At 35.4% G+C, this 15,643-nt stretch overlaps 2 protein-coding genes across 2 annotated transcripts; one reads left to right on the forward strand and one right to left on the reverse strand.

Annotated features, from left to right (window-relative positions):
* The first annotated feature begins 10,634 nt into the window (after positions 1-10,634).
* Positions 10,635-12,264, forward strand: LOC143543815 (uncharacterized). The gene is made up of 6 exons (XM_077036051.1): positions 10,635-10,726; positions 10,798-10,827; positions 10,920-11,021; positions 11,120-11,227; positions 11,307-11,361; positions 11,949-12,264. The coding sequence occupies exons 1-6, from the start codon at positions 10,635-10,637 to the stop codon at positions 11,991-11,993; spliced, it is 432 nt and encodes a 143-aa protein (XP_076892166.1). The 3' UTR covers positions 11,994-12,264.
* A 1,540-nt stretch (positions 12,265-13,804) lies between these two features.
* On the reverse strand, positions 13,805-15,411 carry LOC143543816 (ABC transporter G family member 14-like). The gene is made up of 4 exons (XM_077036052.1): positions 15,245-15,411; positions 14,370-15,162; positions 14,025-14,208; positions 13,805-13,945 (listed from the first exon to the last, which is right to left on the reverse strand). The coding sequence occupies exons 1-4, from the start codon at positions 15,386-15,388 to the stop codon at positions 13,879-13,881; spliced, it is 1,188 nt and encodes a 395-aa protein (XP_076892167.1). The 5' UTR covers positions 15,389-15,411; the 3' UTR covers positions 13,805-13,878.
* Positions 15,412-15,643: the final 232 nt, after the last annotated feature.

Raw genomic sequence — 15,643 nt, forward strand, 5'->3', positions numbered from 1 at the left:
ATTTTCAACAGTTTTAAATCTAAAAAATCATATCAAACTTCTACATTCTTTACTACACCATATTGAATTCCAAAATACCCTTTAAAGATAGTGCTTAGTACATGTGTTGCATTGTTGTAAATTTAAATCCGCAAAAACAGTTGTAACTTCGTTTGCCATAGGCGGTTGTTAATCAGCCAGAATTTTGTGACTAAGAAAACTAAAATTTTACCTATAATTGAGAATGCCTGTCGATGGTGTTGTCTTGTGGTGTGAACCTTTGATCTCTTAACTGCTTCGCTTCACTACCAATCCCGCAGCACCGAAGAAAGGAAAAGAGCTCTGCTTCCATAAGCTGTACATATGGCTTCACAAAATGTAAATGGGTTAAAATGATATTCAATCACAAAGTTGAGTATCATATCCATTTATATTGTCTAATATATAAGCATAAGCATATATATTTTTATACAATTATACCTTCAAGTTTGATGTAACTCTTCGGTGACCTTTTGAGTAGCATCTTTACTTATGAACGCTACAAATGTAAAAGTGAGTACTGGGTAAACCCTTACTTTCATTTGGTGTCCATATATCTCACCAATCTTACATAAACACTGATTAATCCCAAAACATGAAAAAGACCCCAATATTTTATTTCCGAAGCAATAATAGTTATTGTATATAGTTGAAGCTTAACCTCAACAGCAATTTCCCCAGATGGCTCACAAAGTTTGCTCGAAATGACATATCCCCAATTTGTTCTCTAACTGAATACGCAGTGTGTCAACCAAATTACCTGCACTACATCAACAAATCTCAATACATGAATCACATATCAAAAGAATTATACAAAATTACATAAAATCAATATTTGTTCAGGAACGACCAAATTGTAATTCTTACATCAAATTCGAATATAGAGACTGTCAGAAACCTGCCAGTTATCGAACGATATGTGAGGAGCCGTCGAGTTACAATCGCCGCCATAGACAGCCATTAAACCAAGCAAAAAGAATATAGGTAATAATGCTAAACTACACATGTGCATTGCAACATAATAAAAAGTTGAGCAGGAACGGTTATTGAGATGACAACCACCATCAGAAACCCTAACTGTATAACATGTTTACATCTATGTTAACAAAATTATCTGAGCTCGAACAACCTGTGGCTATGAGAAATCCATTGCTAGGAAACAAATAGCCATCTTTCACTGTAATCTGTATGTGGTTGTGAATCACTTACATACATACATACATACTATTCAATTGTACAATTGTACCTCCTGATGTGGTAAATAGTGGTCCCGTTGGTGATGATACCCGCCATAATCTGGAATTCTGAGGCGGAAGTGTAAAAAGAAATCGATGATCGATCTAGTGTGACGTCCGATGAAGGTAGCAGGGAGAGGAGTGTTTAGTGTTTCTGTGGGATGACAAGATAACCCTAAGCATTGAACGCTTGTACCCGAACCCAATGGGTATGGGATTAGTTTTGAAAATTTTTCGGTATGGGATTTGGTGATACCCGGCCCGATTATCCGAAAAGGTATACCCATTTATCTGAACTATATACCCGAAATTTTTTATTATTAATTCAATTTTTTCTTTATATTTTATATTAAGATATGTATTAAAAAGTATTATTTATGTTTTATATGTTATCAACTTTATATAAAAGTTATAGTATTATCTCTACTACATTTAGAATTCAAAACATCCCTCTTTTTTAAATTCTACATTCATGTTGCCATCCTTTTCTTTTATTATTCCTAATATTATATCTATTATATTAAATTACAAAAAGTAGGTTTCCACCTGATGTTTAACCGTCACAACCATTTCCAACCTTTTCCCTAAAAATTTTCATTTTACTATTCCTGTTTTGTGAAGTTTATATTATATATTTAAAAAAAGAGAATAAGAAACGATGTTTGGTTAACTTTTCCATCGCGTAACCCGAACCGGAAAACCAGCCTATATAAATAACCGTTACCGACGGTTATAAAATTGCCGATGTAAATAACCGTTACTGTTGCGCCTAAATACCTTTACGGGGGGTATAAAACGCCAATTCACCGGCAGTTATAAAACTACTGTGTCTAATGGTTTAACCGTCACGTCGATTCACCGGAAAACTGCCGGTGTAAATAACCGTTACCAGAGGTTATAAAACGCCCCTGCGGTCATTTATTTTATAAATCCATCACAAATGGTTTCCTAAAATAAAATTGCTAACCCCAATTTCGCCTAATCAATAGCATACGAGTAACGATTCCGGAAATAAGCAGCGGTCCTTTGAACAAACAACGGTGCGACGAAGGTTCTCACAAGTAATATGAGCGGAACAACGATTCCGGTAGTAATATCAACAAACTTAAATGAGTTTAGTGGAAGATCTTCAAATTTGATGGATACCCGTTTAAACTCGATCCGTTTCAAGAAATCCCTTCCATCAAATTTTTACTTGAAATGAGGGATTATGTGACGTCACGGGTCGGCGGTAGAAACAAAGAGATGGTTGTGGTGAGATGAAGAAGAAGAAGAAGATGGTAGCTTTGTTGTGATGTCACAAGTTAATAATTTATCATTCATATCATTGTTTTTGTTCTGTCCTTTTACCCACTTTGTGGCTTGTTCAGTTGTTCCCCTCAAGTTCACATATATATGAGTAACATTTCAACTCTAAGAATTTTTTTATAACCTTCACATATTAACCATTACATTTATTTATTACAATTTGTATCAGAAGAAATAGAAAATCACTCTCATTATGTAATTTAAATTAATTATAATTATTAATTTATTTCTGTAACTAATTTTAAGTAATTTTCTCTTAAAAAACTTTTAATATGACGTTTTGTTAAACTAATCGATTGAACAACCCCTTACATTTCGGCAAACCAAGGAAAAAGGAAACAATGTACCCCACACTTTTAACTTTAAATTTTCCGTTCAAATGTGGATTTTATTACACAGTTTTAAATAACATTTGCAAATGTCATGCATGCCAAATTTAAACCTAAGTAGCATGAAATAAAAGCGATATTCGTAATCATACAAATATAGCTCCGCCGCAACGCGCGGATAACAATGCTAGTTATTATTTATTTATGATAACGTTGATACTTTATATAGATGTAATGTGTCATATGTTAGTTTGCAACAGTTCATATATAAATAAAAATATATACGATAACTATAATGGTAAAAAATCTATTTAAAAATTCTAATAATTTTTTTTAACAATCTAATGAGTATACCTAATACCCGCAGGTATACCCGATACCCGACACATATCCGACGAGTAATGGGTCGGGTATGAGACTGAATTTTATAACCGGGTATGGGCATGGGATTAGCAATACCCGGCCCGTTGCCATCCCTAATACTAGTATTTTGGCCCGCACTTCGCAGGGGTGAAACCATTTGATCAGGTAACCCAACACCCTTTGCGATTGTGTTAGAAGCATAAACTTTAAAGCCGCCAAGTTTAATGGATATTTAGCTTTTGGCCTTGCATTCTTGTAATAACAAAAAGCACCTATAGTTAACGCTTCATAATGCCTAGGGCTGACATATCGTGTATACCCGTACACGATAAGACACGAACATGAAATGGGTATACCTGTACACGACACGAAAACTTTTCGTGTACGTGTATCCTAAACACGAACACGAACCTATTAATACCTGTAATACACGATAATACACGATAAGAGCTGTTTAGTAACACATATTTGACAACCTGTTTAGGGAATAATAGGTAGGTAAAGATTAATAACTTACCAAGTAAGAGGAAGCACCGGCGGGCGGCGGCGACTTTGACAGCGGAGAGGAGAAAGTCCGATGAGGAAGTGGTGGCAGCGGAGGAATCACTGGCAGGTGGAGAGGGGCGGCGGAGGCGAGGGAATCACCAGAGAGGGGCGGCGGGCGGAGAGGCGTTTGTCTAGAGAAGTGGTGGCGACGATGGAGTGAATGTGGATATCTGAAATCTGAATGTGGAAAGTGGAAACGTGAGTTAGGGTTTGGGGATAATAATAGTTTATAATTATAATATTATATATATATATATATATATATATATATATATATATTTAATTATAAAAATTTAACCAGGTACTTACAGGTAAACATGTATTTTACCTGTTTAGACACGAAAATTAACAGGTAAATTCGTGTCTACCTGTTTAGTACACGAAACCTGTTAAGGCCTTACCGTTACCTGTTAAGGTCGTGCAGGTACGTGTCGTGTATTCGTGTATAAATTGCCAGCCCTAATGATGCCCATCATATGCAGTTTTCTTGTACTTTACAAAGCCCGCTACTTAGGTGGTGTTTGTTTTTTCACAAAAGATCTTCCTGATCTCTTTTGTCTGCACCAGGCAGACCATGCGCAGACGTTGCAGATTGTTTGTTTTTTGGAAGACAATTCATTAAAAAAGTCATATCTCAAACGCTAGCCCCTTTCATCCATCCCGTCACCCCTGACCTCCACCTCCGGTGCGCCGCCGCCGCCACCTGCCTCGTCCACCTCCAGTGCGCCACCGCCGCCACCTGCATCCTCCACCTCCGGCGACCTCCAGCCGCCGCTCCCCTACAGTCGGCGCTCACCTCCAGCAACCGCTCACCACCTGCATCCGGCGACCTATTGTCCATATCTATCAACAAGGTAAGCTTCTTGTCCAATGATAATTAATATCTTGATAATTGCTAGTTAAGAATTTAATTAGGTTTGATTTATTTATGTTTAGGTTTGATTTCAGTTACTGTTTAGGGTTTCGTAAGGGAATGAATTGATCCAGATTGTTTCTATTGTTGTTGCTAATGATATATTTTGATATTAATAGTGGTCGTTCTTAATTTGATTACTATGGGGTTTTGTTGTTGTCAATAGGGGTGTAAACGAGCCGACCCGAGCCCAAGCTTGACTAGTCTAGACTCTAGAGTGCGGCTCGTTTTGACCTACAACAACTTGAGCTCGGTTTGTTTCGAGCTCTTTTTCTAAAGAGACCTTGGCTTGTCACTCGTTTTCTAAGCTCGAGCTTAGCTTGAAATCGGCTCGTTTAATATTTATTTATTCATTATTATTTTGTTTATGTTTAATTTTTCTTTTTTTTATGTGGCTCGTTAAGGCTTGAAGAGTCTAAACGACCTTCCCGTATAAGGCTCTAATTTGGGCTCGATAACTAAACTAGCATTATTTGATAATTCATGTTATTATTATTACTATTTTATTTTATTATTTTTTTAAATGCAGCATGAGGTATGTGCCGGGGCCTCCATTTTGTGTATCACTTAACGAAGATCTTGCTCATAATATTTTACCTCATAGTCCTACAAACCAGGTAAAGGTATTTTAGTTATGGTTAAAATGGGTTTGGGTAAAACTGTCAAATTTTTTTTGTTTTAAATTATCTATCTTGATACTTTCAGAGAGTGATGTTTGAGCCATCAAATGGAATGCATATGAAGCAAGAGCCCGAGTTTTAACCAAGACATTTACAAGTATGACTGCAAAGTATAGAATTAAATTAGATGTAAATCCAATATGTGTGTATTGTGCAAGATGAAATTGTTGAGCAGTTAATGCAAAGTACCGAACAAATTATTTAAAGAAAAATGTTACTGTGGTTTTATGAATATTATTTCAGTGTTGTTTGACTATTATTTAAATTTCGATATTGAATGACTTTTTTATTTAAATTTCAGCTTATTTAAAAATTTCTGTTTTATTTTAGCAGTCTGCTGACGTTAAAAACAAACAGTCTTCTTCTTACAGACTGCAAAGGTTTGGTCCACCTCTTCTGCTACAGATGGATGCAGATGTGGTCCGCAGACTACAGATATTTTACCTCTGAAAAAACAAACAACACCTAAGCGTTCAACAAAAGCTTCTTGCATGTAGCTCGCTTGAAAAACCTAAAACTGCTTTAGCTTTGTTCTTCTCTTTATCCTTCAAGTTCTGATATTTTAGGCATGGATTTCTTTAGTGTCCAAAGCTTGTATATGAAAGACGATTAAAACGTCAACTAAAAACCTCCAAGCATCCTTTATAATTCTAGTCCAATTCACCATACAGTTAAAGAAGTGAAATTATGCAACACAACCATGAGGGAAAAAAAGTAAATAGCTAAACCTTTTCTTGGGCTCTTCTAATTTTTTGCTTGACTCTGAACCAATTTGCATACAGTCTGAAGAACATAACATAAACTTTTATGATACGTGAATTGCTAAAAAAGAAAAATCAAAATTGGCATTTTGCAACTCGTATTTCTTTTAACATTCCATATCTTTATTATCTTTATTGCTTTGAATTCCCGAGAGAACTAAAGATAAAAACCATTATTTATTTTAATTCAATTCGTTTACTTGAGTTAGTTTAAATACATAAAAGCAAATCCAATCCAAATGAACTAAGATCTTTTAGTACGCATTGACGGACTTTTAAATATGAAAATCAATTTATAAAACTTTTGGGTTATCTTGAGGCGGTGGAGGCGAAGTAAACCGAAGATGAAAAGGGCTTTTCAGAGCTAACTGGGAAGAAGAGAACAGAGAGCCAGTGGAGACTTAATACGTAACATTTGGAAAGGAATGTCGGTGGAGAGTTAGCATGTAGAAAGGAATCATTTGTACACAGCCCAACCAATGGGTTTCTTTGGATCACGTCAAGTTAGTCAATGTGTTTATTTATATCTAATAATATTAATTAACGGATAAAAACAAGCAAGCATATTAAACATTTAACTTAAAAAGGGACCAAACAGGTTAGCACCACCTATGACCATTGTTTGTCTCTATCACTCGTTCTTTATCGCTACCACATGGTGCTACAACTGTCCCCGACACACCTACCGTCATCGAACACCCACCATGGCCGACATCACCACCACTGCAGTCACTTCCATCTCACTCGACCCCCCTCATAGTCACCTCACCTCCATGTAACTAGCCATCATAAAAAGTTTAGCGAGTAAAACCTATTTTGGTCCCTTTTCTAAAACGACTTAATTCAACCTAATTTTGTTTTGGTGATAACCGTTTTGACCCATACCAAATTAGTACTTTTTGTTTTTTAAACAATCTGTATTGACCCACTCTGCCATCGGTTTGCCACCATATTCTTCATCAAAAATAAAAAAATATAATTATAATTTAAGAAATTAGGATTTATGAATAAAATAATAAACATCTTTATTTCAAAAAGTAATATAAGTTGCTTATATACTCACCAGTTTGGGGGGCTTTCAACAGAACAAGGGCAAGCAACGTTCCAATTGAATACGAGGCAAGTCTTTCGTCAATCTACAAAACCCCAATTGTGGCCTTAGGGTTTGTGATTAAATGATTATAGTCTAGAGGTGCTACAACTATGAATTAGGGTTTCTTGTGATAATTTCATTGTAAAGGATCTCAAAAGAATTCAATTCATGAAGCCGCATAATAATGCTTAATAAAATTATCAAGGATGTTCACAATTAATATGAACACCCGTGTACTATTAGAAATTATAGCATCTTCAAGAGATGGTCAATATCATTTAATAAAAAAGATGGATTTGCATAAATAAAAAAAAAAAAAAAAAACAAATAGATTTCACCAAGAATTTGGAAAAATGTATATCAATGTGAGATCGAACTTGAATAGGCATGTCTTCTTTCCGGTAGAGGTGGATGTCAAGGAGGAGACCATTGGTACTTACACGTTTACATCTTTCCTTCCAATTGCAGCTTCAGCAGACAACTTTCCGGTAACTTAACTAAAGATAATATCAACCCGGCCAACATGACCCGTTCGTATGTAGCACCCAAATCAACTCACCTGCAGTTGAATGAATACCATAGCCATTGCATCAGAAGGAATCCTCATTCCCTGAAAAAAAAACAAAAAAAAAAACCAAATAAATTAGTGGCAAGAATACCAGTTTATTAAGTTACATTTTAGCCAACTCATCAAACATAAATAAAGAATAAATTAACATACTACACATGTGCTTCGATGAAGTGCGATCACAACAAGCGAATATGAATGTCCTGTTCGAGTTAATATGTATGATATGATTTATGGGTTTTGGTCGTGTTCAAATTCATGTTAAGTTGGACACGCAAACAGTGAACACGACCCATTTTAACAATAAATTTTTAAAAGAAAGAAAAATCTTTTCAAAATGTACTCAATATATGTTAAAAACTAAACTGTTGACCTGAATCCATTTATGTCGTAACATATTTCGACACAAAACAAGTTATAAATTTTTAAAAAAATCAACCCATTAAAAAATTAGAAAATCACAAAGGAAATAAGTTCACTTTTTATAAACAATCCCTTTAGCGCTTTTGTGGGCGACATGAACAAAATATCATTGGTTTATGTATTTTTACTTACTAATATCAATTTGAAATCAATTTGATTTTCATATTTTAAAACCTTTTTGGATATATATGTTTAATTTTTAACTGTTTGACGGGAAAAATTCGTTTATGTTCGTTTATTTAATAAAAGAACGAACATGAACAAAACATTTGTGTTCATTTAATTACACGAACGAACATGAACACATGTTTCGGTCGTTCATTTTTGTTCATGAACATTCGTTTATTTATGTTTGTTTAGTCCGTTTATTTATGTTCATTTTTTGTCGTTTATAATAGAAAATATAAATATTATCTAGATGAGTTATCGACTTAAATGCTTTATATTTGTTCATTATTTTCATATAAGTTTGTTCATTTGAGTTCGTTTATGTTTGTTTGTGTTCGTTTATACTTGTTCATATATGTTCATTTATGTACATTTATCTTTGTTCAGTTGTGTTCGTTTATGCTCATGAACTATTATTTTATATTTTAAACAAACGGACATGAACATGTTCATTTTTTAAATAAACGAACATGAACACCAATATTTCTTCAATTAAATGTTTGCGTTCGTTTAAAGTTGAACAAACACATTTTTCGTGTTCGTTCGGTTCATTTACAAGCCTATCAACAGCCTTCAAAGTTTTTAAAGCACTGTTTGCTTCCGGCTTGAGGAGTCAAATAATGTGAAATAACCAAAATTCTCATGAGCTGATGCAGTCAACTTATGAAAAATAAGTAGGAAATAAAATGGGGGCCTTAATTACTTCAACCAAATGCTCGTATATAACCCAAGCTAAACCCTTTCCCCAAACAACAAACTAATGTAAAAAAACTGATCAAGCCAAAAACTTAAACAGGAAGTATAAAATTTAGCACCTCCAAATGTGGTTGCACATGTTCTTTTGGTGCAAAACGATTATTCTTCATCAAGCTAACCAAAGCTAACTACAGACAATACATTGAACAATAAAATTAGCATAAAATAATCATTTATAACATTAAACTTTCAGCGTACATGCCTTTGCCAAAATGATCTAAACATTTATCAATGTTTATTGAGTAAACTAACAGCATAGAATAATGAAAATTTTGGGCAACTTGATTTAGGGCATAATTGATTTATGACAGAAAAAATACCTTCAACACTTCCATCAAGTGATCAGCACAATGAATTTAAGAAGATTAAAGAAAGATTCAATTAGAAGAAACAAAAACTAATTAGATTTCAAAAGTGAGCAGCAAACTGGAAAATAGAGCATATTACCTTCAAGACTTCAAACGCTCTCATCTTGGTCAAATCTGAAAACCTTCTTGAAACAGTATTTCGGCTTAATTCTGTAATAAGTTACAGCTTTATAAGAGTTAGAACCCAATCAACTGTGCAAAACAAGACAAATGCTCACCGAAAGTTTATTCTTAAAATTAAGAGATTACCATTAGCAATAATGCAATTCAAGAGCCCTACAAGCATCAAGAACAGCCAATATTATGACAACCTGTATTATAAATTGATAACAATAAAGCATAAATCAATTTATTCATTACATAAATGTTACGAAGCAAACTCGTGAATTTCTTCCTCGGTAGCTAGATCTGAAAGATGCCCTACTTGTACTCATCTTGTCTGCAATAATTTGAAAAACAAAAATATATAAGTCATGAAACTTACTCATAGAAAATCATCAAATTTCCCAAGTTATCAAATAAATGAGTATGACTGGCTGAACCAAATTATGAAAGATATAGCCTGATGAAGTAAACAACCAGACAGAATAAGATCGAATAAAATAAAACAATACGAACCTTTGTTGTTGCAGCAGGTTGTCGTCGCCCGAGATCGCGTTTGAAACTCGTCACTGGAATGGAAATCAACTATCAATCAAAACCCCAGAAGTCCTACGCCGCCGCTGAAATACCATCACCGCCTCTGTTATGTTCACGGCTGAACCCTAGCAGCTATCGATTCTCTCCCAAACCTTGTTGCCACTATTCGCTAAGAAGATGAGCCGTTCTCTCTCTTGTGGCTCTCTTCTATCCTGAATTATCAATAATAGCTAAAAGGGGGAAGAATTCAAAATTTGAAAGAACCGCTCAAAATCTGGCGATAGAAAGAGAGATCCAAATTTGACACCCTAGGAATATGCATGCTTCATTGACTTGTACCTTAAGCTTCTTAATTTCTAAAACTCTTAATTTTAAGAGTTTTGTTGAAATGACTCTTTTGCCCCTCCTATATGTATTTTAATATAGTATAGATATAGATTAATATTGCTTGTATTGTAGGACATAAATGGATAGACTCAGGGAAGAAAAGATACTAAAATTTGAGGAATTCGTTGACCGCCACTTAAAGCCCGACCTTGTTCGTGCCATAGCCGAAAGGTATATAATAACAGTTACCTACTGAATATTTAGTCTTTTAAAACCTAATTGGTTTTGCATTAATATTGCAGGGACAAGGTCTTCGAACAACAGAAAGTCTTGTATCCTTTTGTTATTTTGTTATATTCATTTGTATACATCATTCAAAATATTCAAATTGCGTGTGCTTTCACTTGACGCCGTTTACTTGTAGCTCTGATTTAAGGAAAAATTTGGAGAATTTAGAGAAGAATAGTATAACGAGCTTAAGGTCGATGGTCAATCTTGGTTCTGAAGTACACGCTCAAGCTGCTGTGTAAGTAATAAGTATATATCTACACGTGCTATTTAGATGGATGTTATTTGTTAAGTTAAAGGATTAATCTAATGCTTAAAACTGTTAAATGTCTGCAGGCCTGATACACGTCACATATTTGTAGATGTTGGGCTTGGATTTCATGTAGAGCTCACATGGTCCGAGGCTTTGAATATCATCCCCGCTAGAGAAGAAAAGCTGGCTAAGTAATATATTAAGTCGTTTGTTTTTGAGTTTTCTGCATAGTGTTATGATAGTGTATAATAGTTTTGTTGTTTTATGTAGGCAAATTGAGGAATACACGCGTCTTATTGCCCAAATTAAAGCCCAAATCAAGATGGTAAGTTTACTTACAAAATGTTAATTCAATACTCGTTATTTCTTTCTAGCTTTTATGCCTAATTATCATCTTTATGATGATACTTCTCTGAAATGAAACGTGTAGAGGTGAGGAAAAATCGATTAACTAATAAAATCGCACCAACATAACCGACCTAAATTAATAAGACCTTTCTTTTTTGGAAATTCAAAAATTACGGTTCGGTGTCGGTTATATTTCGCTCCAAAACTGAACGGTACTTGGCAACCGAAACTCAGAAATGAACTGTACTGAACTTGTTTGAATGTTTGTGACTGGATTTATGATCTAAATTCATTATTTTGGGCTCAAACTTTCAGGTGTGGTGAACAAAAGTTTTAGGCTAAAAGTTCAAGCTGAAACTCATTATTTTGGGCCAATTTTTGTTGGGCCCAAACACTTGAAGCCCAAATGTAAAACCCAAAACCAACACATACATAGTGTGTTATTTTAGTTTTTTGCCCAAACCAGTTTAGGTTGGAACCGCTTCCTGTTTGGGTCAACAAAAGTCAAAACCCGGTTTTTGTTGGAACCGGTTTGAAAAACTGAAATTTTTTCCGGCGTTGCAGGTTTCACAAGGGATACGAGAGTTGCTGCAACTACCAGAGGAATGAAAACGGATTTATGAAGTTAACGAGCATCGATTCTTGGATCAAAAGAAAGTAAATTCCAAAATGTTTCAAGCTCTTTCTGATACTTTTTTAATTACAAAAACTGCGCTAAATGCTGATTTTTGGGTTATGGTTTGACCAGCTCTTGTCAAAATTGCTACAAATGCTTTTGATTTTGTGATTAGCAACTTTAGTCAAATCCAAAAACAGTTACTCAGCTGGATTCCATTGAACATTTAAACAGCAATGTTACAATGAATCTGATTTGCCTGCACGCGTGCAAGTGCATGATTTTACATTATTAGGTTAAACTTGAATTCAATCTGATTGCTTAGTATTATTAGTTAATTATGTTGTGATAAGATGCTTTTAACATTCTAAAAGTACAGAAAGTGGCCACACTACATTTAGAGGAAATCATGATGATGATGATAATGATTCCAACAATTTCTCTTTTTGACGAGTGACGATTCATGATGTCAAGAGCCATTCATTAAACCCCACTTCTGATCTCAACAAGCGGGCAGATTCCGTCTTTCAAGATGTCAGAAAGCCAATTATTATCCCATCTCTGTGAGTAAATCTTGTTTCAGTATAATACATTGTTTGCTGCACACCAACGCTTTGATGTTTTTGCCTGTTACAGATTTTTAAGTTTTCAATAAGATGTAGTTAATAGTTTGTTTACACTAATTTCTGATTTCGACCTGACGGGTCTTCTTACAGTATCGTTTTCTACCGAGTGGCTGTTTATATTAGACAAAAGGTATATAGATTTGGTTTGATGTGTATAATTGGATTTGGCCTGTTACTCTTTTATAGCTGCTAATAATAAATTATATCCCAACTAGTTTATGACAAGACTTTAGGTGAGTTGAGCCTACACTTGGATGGTGGTGGATGATTAATGTGAACTTTAGCACCAAAAGTTGCTTAGTGGGTGGATTATTAAATTGAGTTGTACTGCTAGTTAGTTAATTCTAGTTTTAGTGCTACTCATACAAAGTTAGGCATCCTTATAAACACTTGAAAAAGTAAATTTCGGATTTAAAAATTGTAACCGTTGTTCATTATTCAAAGAATCCTGCTACATATGGGCATACTGAAAAATAAGTTGTTGAACTAGTTTTACCTAAAGAAAATCTTGGGTTGACTGTCCTGTTGCGGTTGGTAGTGCCATTTGACCAAGTTTTTACACAAGTAGCTTGACTAAGTTTTTTTTATAAATATGCCGAGTTAAACGCTACAAATGATTAAATTAAAGTATAATCTAATTAAAAGGACACCATGATCTCCATTGGTGCCTTTTGGAGCTCAAAAAGGCGCAATGACACTATCACGTGTCATATTCTTAGCGAGTAAATGGAAATGGCGGTAAAAAAGCGTCTTGGCACCATCACGGGCCATTTTCTCATCCTGTAAGTATACATATGTGAGCGGGATTTTGTATTCATTCAATCTTAGAACCTACTAATAGCTTTGCTATATATAGGTGAAATTTTACGCAGTATGATTATATGTAATTCCAATAATATGTTTAATTTGTGAAATTTTACGCAGTATGATTATATGTAATTCCAATAGTATGTTTAATTTTATAAGTGATCTTGGATCTTGAGGAAATGTGAAAACTGCGTTGTAGAGCGGGTAAAAACCCCAAAAAACCGAAAAGAAGAAAATCATCGCTACCTGCTCATAGGATACCAAGTTAGTTTTTCATCAAATTTTATTAACTTTATACAAATTTAGGGATTATATAACTCTTACCCTATCTTCAATATGAGCTGTTGGTGTATGCCACCATAAAAGTCCTCCAAGTATGGCGACACTTATTACTTGGAAGATTCGAAGCCTATTGAAAGACTCGAATCGTCTTTCTCTTACTCCTCTAAGAAGTAGCACCCGGAACTGATGACACCAACTCGTGCACCATTGTTCTGAGTTCACATGGTTTCCTACACCATTTACAATAAGTTAGGTTTTATGCATTTTGCGCGATTGATTAAGCACGACAATATTGGTTTTGCACACAACTCACTTGTTTCGGCTTCTTTTGCTTGGTTTATATGGTTGCTAATGTCCAGACCGCATAAATCGGCTTTCAGTCTTGTTGAAATGTTTGTTTCATAAGCTGTGAGTAGTTTTTGCCTGACTAGCTTCTGATCCTTGTCTGTGGCTTCACCTTGCTCATGTTCTTGCATCACACCAGGCGCAATACCTGTCATTTAAGTTAACATATATGAAGATAAGATGCTTTGTAAGCATAATGGAGCATAGTGTAGAGGTGGGGCCTTTCTTTTCATTTTCAAAAGTAAAATTATGAACACATGACACTTTCTTTAAACTGTCATATGTAATATTATAAGGTAAGTAACTTACCATTAGCAAGATCTAGTAAAAGATCAGCCGGATTAACGGTGATGGATGTTCCATATCCAACGGATGAGAAATACTCCAAAGCGGTGGATGCAGGACCGTAGTAAATCGGTGAGCCTTCGGACAGCAAAACTAGTTTATCAAACATGTGGAAGAGTCGGCTAGATGGTTGATGAATGGTTGTGACAACGGTTCGGCCTCCACTAGCAAGCCCTTTGATAGTGGTTAGAATCCTCTGAGCGGTGGTCGAGTCTAGACCAGACGTCGGCTCATCCAGCAACAACAAGCTCGGGTTGATTAGCATCTCTTGGCCAATGCTCACCCTCTTTTTCTCTCCACCTGAAATGCCTCTAAAAAGCGGACCACCTATCATACTATTCTTGCACCGAGTTAACCCCAACTCGGCGATAACTCGCTCCACGTGCTCTACTTTCTCATCTTGACTAATACTATTAGGTAGCCTTAACATAGCAGTGAATAATAAGGTTTCAGTAACAGTAAGATGAGGATAAAGCACATCATCTTGGGTGACAAACCCCGTTCGCCTTTTCATTGAGCCTGAAAATGGACGGCTGTTATATGTAATCTTTCCGGACAGTTTACCCGTGAGCCTTCCACCAAGAGCCGTGAGGAGGGTGGTTTTCCCGCTTCCAGACTGACCTAACATTGCGAGTAACTCCCCGGGGCTAACCTTACCCGTCACGCCATTCAATATTGTCTTCTCTTTCATGCTCACTTCGCCACCGCAACATGTACCCGTTCTCTCAATCTTAACTTTGTAAACAACATCTTCAAACTGAAAACAAATGCAACAGTCATTAGTAACAACATTGAAACATTAAACACGAACGATCATGATGTGCGTGCGAGAGAGAAACCTTTAAAGTTATGGGGTATAAGACGAGGCGTAGAAAGGACGGCGAACGGGCATCATGATGCGGTTTCACTACTTCCATAGGTTTTGAGGAAGTAGTAGTGGTGTGTTCTGTAGTTGGAACTACAGAATTGGGGGGCATAGCCATTAGGCAAGTGTTAATGATGTGTGTATAAAATATAAATGCTTTGCTTAAAAGAAGTTGTTTTAGTTTTGGTTTGGTGTTAGTTTTGAGTTTTTGTATGTGAATACTCGAGTATATATATACAAGTAACATATAGCCAAGAAAAAGTGAGGATATCAAAAGAATCTGATGTGGGCCCTAGACAATATGGTGGCCCCCCTTCCAAAGTATTGCAACACTCTCTTTTAGTCCATTATTTATTGTAATCTCTTTGTCATC

Source organism: Bidens hawaiensis, unplaced genomic scaffold (assembly GCF_021521415.1).
Source record: "Bidens hawaiensis isolate Kalapana, Puna unplaced genomic scaffold, B.hawaiensis_p1.1 tig00013302_1, whole genome shotgun sequence".
NCBI lineage: Eukaryota > Viridiplantae > Streptophyta > Magnoliopsida > Asterales > Asteraceae > Bidens > Bidens hawaiensis.

What these genes read in the sequence shown, in the direction of transcription:
- LOC143543815 (XM_077036051.1), top strand. Translation starts at nt 10,635, where the DNA reads ATGGATAGACTCAGGGAAGAAAAGATACTAAAATTTGAGGAATTCGTT. An exon ending in GTACACGCTCAAGCTGCTGT is followed by an intron (nt 11,022 to 11,119) that starts GTAAGTAATAAG and finishes AAATGTCTGCAG; the next exon opens with GCCTGATACACGTCACATAT. An exon ending in TTAAAGCCCAAATCAAGATG is followed by an intron (nt 11,362 to 11,948) that starts GTAAGTTTACTT and finishes CCGGCGTTGCAG; the next exon opens with GTTTCACAAGGGATACGAGA.
- LOC143543816 (XM_077036052.1), bottom strand. Translation starts at nt 15,388, where the DNA reads ATGGCTATGCCCCCCAATTCTGTAGTTCCAACTACAGAACACACCACT. An exon ending in TTTACTAGATCTTGCTAATG is followed by an intron (nt 14,209 to 14,369) that starts GTAAGTTACTTA and finishes CTTAAATGACAG; the next exon opens with GTATTGCGCCTGGTGTGATG. An exon ending in AAAGAAGCCGAAACAAGTGA is followed by an intron (nt 13,946 to 14,024) that starts GTTGTGTGCAAA and finishes TAAATGGTGTAG; the next exon opens with GAAACCATGTGAACTCAGAA.